Below are 10266 nucleotides of genomic sequence, written 5' to 3'. Positions count from 1 at the left end.
TTTGAGTACATTTACTGGTACTGCAAGTTTGCTTTGATGCCTTGCCTCAAGAAGACCACTTCCCCAATACTCGCTCCTTGCCTCAGGGTTGTTTTTAAAAACAGGTTATCTCTACTTCATGAATATCCGAATGCTTTTGCCACACCTCCCCATTGTTCTGAGCCAATCACACAATCTCAACTGAGAATATGTTGTCTTTTTCTTTTTGACAGGGCCTGTCAGAGCTACAGCATATAAGACAGCAGTTCCCACTTGTCAACTACTGGACCATACGTGACCAAACTGGACCATACCTGCACAGAGCATTCAGACTGCACCCACTGAAACACAGGTAAGACCTGAGGGAGTTGAGTGATGGGTAATTATTTATTGGGAAATATGGATCAGCAGCAAGGTTATTATAGTTAACTACTACTAATGAAACAACTAAAACTAAGATTGAAAAAATGGAACATTTTAGTCAACTGAAATAAAAAGCAAAACCAGGCTTTAAAAAAAACAAAACACAATAACTACTGTAACTGAAACTGTATTTGTGCTTTCAAAACTAACTAAAATCACAGAGAAAGTGTCCTTAGTTTGAGTCTTTGTCACTTTATGATAAATTGAAAAGACATTGTCAGGTGGGTTGCCAGTTTCATACAATCAGAGAGAGAGAGTACCCATTCCTCCGCTTTAATTTTATAGTGTTCTAGTTCAAAAATGTTCTGCTCATTTATTCATCTTGATATCTTGATATCATCTTGAAATGTATTTTCTGTGTACCTCTGTTATTGAATAAACACCCTCTAGCAATGATTACTATCACAATAATATAGAGCTATTTACCCCTGTTACTGATCAATAGCGATGATTACATCACAATAGAGAGCTATTTAACACTGTTACTGGACAAACACTCTATAGCAATGATTACTGTAAAAGTGACCGATTGGCCAAGGCTCCCAAAAATTGGACACATCCAGCGATGCAAATTTGGAGTTCTTTATTTGACCCAAAACTCGTCCACCAACAGTTCTGTGCAGCAAGTAAGTGAAGGCCTTACGTAACAAAAATCTAAATACAACTTTACAAAATATAGAAAATGAACATACTTGACAGCAAACTAAACTAAAGAAAACAATCTAGGAACTTGAGAAACTTAAACGGGCGACACCCTTAAGGGCCCTGCCCCTGCCACTCTCCCCTGAGTGCTTACAGCTTGTTGCTCCAAGTCTAACTGAACTCCCCATTCCTGTAGCATGCCTGCCTTTTAACCAGGGGGGATAAACCAAGCACCATGAAAGTAACTTGTATCCATGATCTCAAACAAGGCAAACCCAAGGCCCATGAGTTAATCTACAATTACATAGATGCTTCTTAAACAAAGTGTCAATGTAAACACTTATAAATAAATAAATATTTTAGATCATTAAAACAACTTTAAAGTGGGATATAACCCCAGGCAGATTGTTTTTGTTTTTTTCCAGTTCATGTTAAAAACTACAGCATGGTATGCATGGTAGACTGCCTAATGCTGACCTTATACACAGTGATGTAAGCAACATCGACAATACTTTTGAGTAAAGTATCTAATCAATTTAATGAATCCAAAAGAAAAAAATATAAATGTAGGCTACATTAAATATGTATTCCCTGATGTACAGAACACCAACTAAAGTCAGTCTCTTCCCAAAACATTAAGAGAATGAAGCTGAGATGTTAACAACTTAACATCCTATGTTTCTAACAGGAATCAACCATGCAGACGTCTATCAAAGAAACACTGGAAGAACTGACTAAAGAGGATTTCCAAAACTTTCAATGGTACCTGCAAAAGCCGGATAACCTTGAAAACCAAAAGGTGATCTCACTTGCAGCCCTGGAGGACGCTGACAGGAGGAAAACCGCCGATCTGATCTGGCGTAACTACCCCAATCACGCAGCTCAGATCATGCTGAATCTTCTGAAGAAGACTAACAGGTGTGATCTACAGGAGAGGTTTACCAAAATACTCAAAGGTAGGTGAAGAGAGACAATGTGTATTGAATTAATGCTATATTAAAACTCTCCTGAAGATTGTATTGGGAAGTCCAAACACAGCGAGTATATTCGTTAATTCATTAATTATTACTGTATGTTATAGTGAATTTGGACAGAAAATGCTCTAGTGAATTAAAAATGTCATTACTTGTTTCTCACCATTTCTTAGTTCATGATATTTTGGGGGGAGGGGCTGAGGTCATTTTCCAGTGCCCCATTAGTCAGTCTAACTGGAGGAGTACTGGACACGCACGCACGCACACATACATACACACACACACACACACACACACACACACACACACACACACACACACACACACACACACACACACACACACACACACACACACACACACGCACGCACACACACATGGATAGGGAGACCACCTTCAACCACTGCAGATGCAGTACTAGTTATATTAACATACGTTATACAGATTAGTTGAAATGATGTTGTATTTATTGAAACATTGCAGCTTATATGCCATATTAGCCTATAATTTAAAATGTTTTTTTTTATTTATTTCTTGCAGCACAAGGCGCGACTACATCTGGCCCAGGTGAGTGTTGTTTGTGCGTTCTGTCTTGGCGCATGTGCTTTCAACTATCTCTATACTTTTATCATCAGTATAACTTACAGCCGGGATACCAATTTTATCAGGATAGAAAACTCAGACAGGATACAGATTAAACAAGTGCAATTGGAAGTGATGACACAAAGAAATGAGCAGACAAAATTGGAACTGAAGCAATATAAAATTGAACCTGATAAATGGGTACTCTCTCCTGATTGGCTGAAATGTTGTCATCCACCTGAAAATGTTTTCAGCTGGGTGTTTGTTTGAATTTCTGTTTATTAGTTTTAAGAGTTGGAGAGACAGGGAGATCACTGTTACTGAACAAACACTCTAGCAATGATTACCATCAAAATATAGTGCTGTTTTTTGCTTGTTTTTTTGGTTTAATTGTTTTCTTTTTTACCAAAAATATCACTTACCCTACCTTTAATATCAGTTAATTATGCACTTGTTAAGCGCTTCACATACTGACTGTGACATGGTTAGTTCCTATTGAAAACATGGTCAGAACATGTCCTGCCCTAAAGCATAATGAAACAGATACAAATTTCAATTGATAAGATTACTTTCCATATATTATTACATTGGAAGTCTTGTTGTCTATTTCAATGATTATAACATTTGCAGGAACCAACTAGGCTAACAAATTAAATCTTTTATCAAATTCCAAAAAGCTGAGCTATACAGCCTATACAAACAGTTAATATTCCAGTAACTTTGGAATGCAAAGAAAATTAAAACATGCTTAAATATCTTTTGTCCTCAGAGGTTGACTTTGTCACTAAAAACCGTAGTGCCCTGATTCAGCGAGTGTCCATGATCGATGCCATCCTGGATCTACTGGTTGATGAGGGAGTCATGCAGTCTGAGGACTACGGTGAAGTGAGGGCTGCGGGAAGCAGTGTCAAGAAGATGAGGGAACTCTACGTACTCCTGGATAAACGCGGGCTCAAAGCCAAACGCGTTTTCTACAAAGGTCTTGAAAGAAATGAGCCATGTCTTCTCGAGGATCTGAAGTCACAGTAATTGTCACTTCCAGTGACGATTACTGCTTATATTGTCTGCCAACCAAGTAATGTAATGACTTCATTATCCCCACTCGCGTTTCTCACGGTATAAACAAGGATTTATACCTATAGTCCCCCTATAGTCCCATTCAGGTATGCGGTCAGGCGCAAGCTTGGCTCAGGGAGGAGGACGCCCCTGCCTTGCAGATCGAGTCCATGGTACTTTGGGTAATAACATTATGATTCATATCCTGTGTTTGTCAAACTGTTTAATACAATTAGTGTCAAAGGAGTGTAAAACCATACTCACATTTAAAACTGCCCTACAGAAACACCTTCAGGAGGCTGCAATTAGAAAATGGCCATGTCAAAGTCTTAACCTAACCCTCCCCCTCCCCCCCGAACCTTTCCTTTTTTTCCTCCATCATATTTTTTATTTGTCATACCAGTAACCTGTAAGCTGATTGTATGACGTTCTGTATAGTAGTGTGTATATCTGTCTGTCTCTGTCACCATGAATTGTGTGCATGGGGATCTCATTTTAAACAAGCTTAGTGCTTTATGAGCCTTGCAGTTTAGTAGACCTTGTATTGTGAATGTGTACTTCCATGTACTGTTGTTCTCATGTCTTACTAAATAAAGTACATCAATCAATCAATCAGGTTAGGGTTTCAACTTTCAATATATCTCGTTTTCAATTATAAAAATGTTACATTTCCTATAATGAAGACAATGGATAATGATGTTATCTAGCAATAATAGACTAATATTAGAACACACTTCCAAAAAAATAAATAATAATAATAATAATTGTTTTCGTTTTTTAACTTTAAAAGTGTGTAGTAATAGTGACATCTTTGACCTGTATACCATAGAAGGTAAAACAATTTTTTTCATACACCCAAACTTTATTTTACTCCTAATATCCTTAATGAAAATATTTAATGATTTAATGGTTGATGTCTGATGAAGGTGTACTGTGGGGGGGGGGGGGGAGTCCAAGGCATGGTGGTCTTCATCAGTGGGAAACAAGTGAAAAACTGCTGACTTTTAAAGCAGTGGAACACCTGGGACGCCAGTTATTCCTGTTGAACCCTCTGGAGGTGTCGTGGGCCTATTCAATGAAACACCCAAGATGGAGGGCGGCCCACCTGACGACCCCAATGAAACCCTTAGCCCCTTCCACCCAACCCTGTAATGACTTCATTATCCCCACCCGCGTTTCTCAAGGTATAAACAAGGATTGTAAGACCTAAAGTCCCATTCAGGTATGCGGTCAGGCGCAAGCTTGGCTCAGTGAGGAGGACGCCCCTGCCATGCAGATCGAGTCCATGGTACTTTGGGTAATAATAACATCATATCCTGTGTTTGTCAAACCTGTGTCATATCCTGTGTTTGTTTAATCAAATGATTTAATCATTTAATAGTTGATGTCTGATGAAGGTGTGTCGATCACCTCGAGAGCGACTCGGCGACAGATATGCTACGTTGCTTTGTATCTTTGCATCTTTTGTAGCCGCCAGTGTGAACGCAGCATTTTAAACTACTTCAATCATGATGTCCCTATATCGGGCATGTCATCATAGGTTTTTCGTTATTTATAAATACATTAAAAAAAAAAGTAGGAAATACCTAGATTAGCAATGAGCAGTATTTGGTACCCACAAATAATAACCATGCTGGAGCGAGAGAGAGTTATGTTTTCCTTCCAGCCAAACATGAAGCAATCTGCCCATGTTTAGATTGCTTTAACCTGTGTTTGACCTGGTCCCAAATGTATTTGTGTAGGTTTACAGGTCAGGACAAGTCAACCCGTAAAACTTGAACGTATAGAGGAACTTAAGATCTTTATACGATTGTGTGTGTGTACTGTGAGTGGGTAATTTTGCGTGGGTGCTCATGTGTGAGTGTATGAGAGTGTGTGCATACGTGTATGTGTGTGTGTGTGTGTGCATACGCGTGTGTATGTGCGTGTGTGTGTGTGTGTGTGTGTGTGTGTGTGTGTGTGTGTGTGTGTGTGTGTGTGTGTGTGTGTGTGTGTGTGTGTGTGTGTGTGTGTGTGTGTGTGTGTGTGTGTGTGTGTGTGTGTGTGTGTGTGTGTGTGTGTTGTGTGCGCACGCGCGCAAACACATCAATGCACGTGCATGCCCCAGTGTGTGCCCAATAAGATGTGAACGTCGTACATCATTGTCCGCCGCGGTACGGTAGAGACATAAACACAACAGCATTGGGGTTTCAAGCCCTTTTCCCTGCACTTTCTCAGTCGCCCCGCTAGACCTGTGGGAGCCAATTAGAGAGTAATGTTGGAGATGACAAAAGATACTCAACCCCCCCCCCTTATTCTTCTCTTACTTGTACCCCCCCCCCCGCCCCCCCGGCTTGATAGCCAAGCAAAGCTCTAATAAGATAGGGGGAGGGTGTGTGGTTCTCTCATCTCCTCATATGCTCTCGGATGCACACAGGAAGCCAGGCAGTCTCTGTTTTTGTTTTTTTTTGGGTGGGGGAGGAGGGGGTGTTAGATGAGGTCGCTGGCCCTGCAGAGCTCAGCTGGAGGAAACGAGACAGTGAAATAAACGGGAGCCAAGGTTTGCAGGAGTCAGAACGCGGTTGAACGCTCACAGAGCTATACAGCCAACGGACGAATCCCAGATATCATATCGGCAGCATTTTGGGATGACCTTCTCTGGAATGGTGGAGGTCATACGTCTCTCTCCTGTGGGGGAGACGCTGAGCGGAGAATTAGTTTACTTTGTTGGCATTGCCTGGTTAACCCTGAGCGCTGGTTCAATCTGAAGAGGGCAGTGGGTTATTTGGGAGGCTGTGGCACAAGGCCACGGAGTCATGAGTCGGGTAAACATTCAAGAATGGTTTTAAGCAGGGTAATCAGAATGAAAGTTTTGGGGTTATTTCAAGTACAAGTGCTGCGATTTCAGTCAGATTCTACTCTTTGTCTCACTTTCTTGAGTTGAAAAAGCACTGAAGTAGGCTACTTAGTTACTATTTTAACATAAATCAATCAATGGTCTTTGCTATTATATCAACTCAAGGTTATTGGATAGTTCATGTTTAATCATGCAATCATAAAATGATTTCATGGTTCAGATGCAAAGACGGTTTTCATTTTAAGACCCCATTGACTGCAAGACCCCGTTTGATTGTAAATCATTTGATTGCACCCCCGACTCTAATGTCCACAATTGGGAATGGGCATAGCTGCATGTTTTTGGAATTGCTAAAACTTTTGTATGATTAATAAACGTTTGTTCCAAGTGTGCGTGAGTCTCTCTCTCTCTCACACACACACACACACACACACACACACACACACACACACACACACACACACACACACACACACACACACACACACACACACACACACACACACACACACACACACACACACACACACACACACACAATGTCCCTGTGAAATTGAAATCACAGTATTGTTAGATTCGTCTGTGTGATTACGGTACATGTAACTGCTCATGTAAAGCATCTGTTTCCCAGACAAGCAGCCGAGGTGTTCTGATTGAGAGGGGAACACTGGGAGTCCTGTGGGAGAACAAAGAGGACGCATGTTTCTGATCTGATTGAATAGACACCGTAAAATAACCCATGAATACCGTGGCTGTTTGCCATCTGTGACTGAGCTGTTTGTGCATGGATGCGCATGCGCACACACACACGCACGCACGCACGCACACACACACAGACACACACACACACACACACACACACACACACACACACACACACACACACACACACACACACACACACACACACACACACACACACACACACACACACACACACACACACACACACACACACACACACACACACACACACACACACACACACACACACACACACACACTGACACTAACAGACTCACAAAAAACCCTGTGTACATGCGCACACTGAAAGGATACAGACACATGAACAAGACACACGCAAACCTGTGAGCTGTACACGGTATACTTTGGCACTCCACTTAGTATCATTAAGCCTGACATAACTGCTATGATTAGTCCATGCCCTTGTGCATTTTCCAACAAAGTTAGTCATCATTTAATAATAGCCGTCTCTAAACGTACGTCCACTCCCGGCAGACTGACAGTGCTATGAAGAGAAACATCTTAGCTATAATTGCATATCTGTGTGATATCTGTGACTTTCGGGCTGCCATGGAGGGAAAATCAAAGACTGTAATATGCATACACACATGCACACATATTCGTGCAAAGACACGCATGCACGCACATACACACACACACGCACGCACCCACACACACACACACATGCACACAGTGTAAAATGCTTCCATCATGTTTGAATGCTTTAATTGAATCCACCAATTACATTATTTAGCATAAGATTCAAATAGTAAGAGGTCTTTCCGTACACAGTAAGTAGTAACACAGTACGGTCTGCAGTGTTCATTTGACCCAGAGAGTGTACATATGTAACCAAATAGACCCGTACAGGTCCTTTTGGTTACATTTGTCCACTCTCAGGATTGCATTTACACTGAGGGTTTTACTGTGAAGGAGCACCTTCTTCTCCACACAGCCTGGCTACCTGTAACAGAAGAGACTTAGCAGCATCTTAAAGCTGTTGGGCTAATTTCTTTGAGATGCCAGCAATTGTCAAGTCAACAATAACACATTTATGGACATGTGCACGTATGCCAATTATCAACATTGTTAGTTTACAGACAGTAAGTACCCAAGCCCAAGCTTTATAGGGCTGAGCCGTGAAGGATCAACATTGATCTGTAATCTTGGCACCTTTTACACACATATATGTATAATATATATATATAACCCACTGCTAACCCAATTTCTAGAAAATCTTCTCACTAACACAATGTCTTTCTCACTAACACAATGTAAAATAAGTGTGAATAAAACAACACTTCTCTTCTGTAGCGCCAGGGTTTAAGGTCACCCCTTGTAACCCTCCTTGTACTGTACTTTGTTCTTCCCTTTAATATTTTAATAGCCACCCCCCCCCCCCCCAAAAAAAATCGCTTTCAGCAAAGGTATTGTTTTTATCTATTTAGTTAATTTATTTATGTGTTGTTCTTTCACTTTTCTCACATTGGCTGTTTTTAGTGTCACATTCTTTAAACCCAGCTGGTTCTCCCCTAAGGCGCCGTCTCACAGCTCTCAGGCCTTGTCACTGTCAGCCGGTTTCTCCGTGAGGGCTTTGTTCCTTCAGCCTGGCAGAATGAAAGGGAGGCCGTCAGTGCAGACAGGTGGAGAGGCATCTAATGTCGGCATCCTGCAGTGTTACTCCAACAGAACCTGCAGGTTGTTTTTTTTGTGTGCTCAAGGTTGTTCTGTTGCACACAAGAGAGGATCACAGTAAATCAGAACTTGTTTCCAAGTGTTGCCGTATTGATGCCCCAGTACGTGCGTATCTCACTGTAAAAAGAAGGCAGTCTGGGATGGAATGAGCCATGTAAGGGCTTGTGTTGCATGTGTCCTCCCTTCACTTCTCCATCCTCACCTCTCCTTGGTACGCAGCCGAAATGCTGCAATAATTATTATTGTAAAGTTGTTGTTTCTCTAACCGTCTCTCATAAGGTAATTGTGCTGGGCAACTGGGAGCTTAGGCTATACAGAATGGTGTAGGGTGTGTGTGTGTGTGTGTGTGTGCGTGCGTGCGTGCGTGCGTGCGTGCGTGCGTGCGTGCGTGCGTGCGTGCGTGCGTGCGAACAGCCACTGTTCATCCTTGCAGGATGTACTAACTGTACACAGCCAGCACAGTCATTTCCCTCTCTAAGGGAGTAGATAATATACTGAATAGGTATTTTGCTATAAGCCTGCTATAAAATTGGCTGCTGGCCAGACCATCCTTTGCAGCTGAAGGCCAAATAAGGGAGCAACGCGTGAAATTTACTAACGCTCCTTGTCAAATGTGGAGTGAAGCTTACTGCAATCGTGTGGTAAAGATTGTGATTTTAACAACAACAACAACGAGTACATCTTTGTGCGGTAATGCTGTGTAGGTTTAGTGATTGGTTGTGTTCTCTGCAGTATGGCTGTTTTCCTTTCACAGCCTGTGGAATCTCTCCACACACTTGATGTCCCCCTGTTGTGATGTAGTGTTCATATCAGCTGACCCCATCAGCTAAAGGGTATCTGTATATGTTGTGGTGATTTATTATCTGCTATCGTGCACCATCTCTGCAGAGGAGATGTTTTTTATGAATAGACTAGAGCACAACAGAACAGAATGGGATGAACTAGACTGAACTCAATTGAATTCGGAATAGTAAAACATGGTCTGTCACAACGTCCCTGTTTGGTTCAGTCTCCGAATCCTGAAGGCAGCAGCAGCTATAGGCCTTTTCCCAATACTTTTCCATCCTCACATGCATGTCGTAGCACCTCCCACTTAACTATGCAGGCATGACACGCAAGGACAGAGAAACCGATTTGCCAAATGGGACATACTTACTCAAGCAAGCCTCATTCAAAGTTCTGTATCATTTTGTTTTACAGTATGCTTTGTTCACATAATGTCCATGTCCATGTCCAGAAGGAACCAGCTAACTCCAATTTTCCGGTTTTGCATTTTTTTTCCATAAATCAGTGCTATTGAACACCCTTTACGTCTGTGTGTTGGTAAAACAAATA

At 41.6% G+C, this 10266-nt stretch overlaps 1 protein-coding gene across 1 annotated transcript; it reads left to right on the top strand.

Moving 5' to 3' along the window:
- Nucleotides 1-229: 229 nt before the first annotated feature.
- On the top strand, nt 230-4283 carry LOC311057735 (apoptosis-associated speck-like protein containing a CARD). Its single transcript, XM_084074778.1, has 4 exons — nt 230-331; nt 1733-2000; nt 2559-2585; nt 3370-4283. The coding sequence occupies exons 2-4, from the start codon at nt 1742-1744 to the stop codon at nt 3627-3629; spliced, it is 546 nt and encodes a 181-aa protein (XP_083930904.1). The 5' UTR covers nt 230-331; nt 1733-1741; the 3' UTR covers nt 3630-4283.
- Nucleotides 4284-10266: the final 5983 nt, after the last annotated feature.

This window comes from Gymnoscopelus microlampas (genome assembly GCF_963454915.1).
Source record: "Gymnoscopelus microlampas genome assembly, chromosome: 12".
Classification (NCBI taxonomy): domain Eukaryota; kingdom Metazoa; phylum Chordata; class Actinopteri; order Myctophiformes; family Myctophidae; genus Gymnoscopelus; species Gymnoscopelus microlampas.
The sequence above is the reverse complement of the archived record's forward strand: the minus strand, read 5'-3'. Positions and strand labels throughout refer to the sequence as shown.

Coding starts and splice junctions, on each gene's coding strand:
- LOC311057735 (XM_084074778.1), top strand. CDS start 1,742: ATGCAGACGTCTATCAAAGAAACACTGGAAGAACTGACTAAAGAGGAT. Junction 2,001..2,558: donor GTTTACCAAAATACTCAAAG/GTAGGTGAAGAG, acceptor TATTTCTTGCAG/CACAAGGCGCGACTACATCT. Junction 2,586..3,369: donor CGCGACTACATCTGGCCCAG/GTGAGTGTTGTT, acceptor TTTTGTCCTCAG/AGGTTGACTTTGTCACTAAA.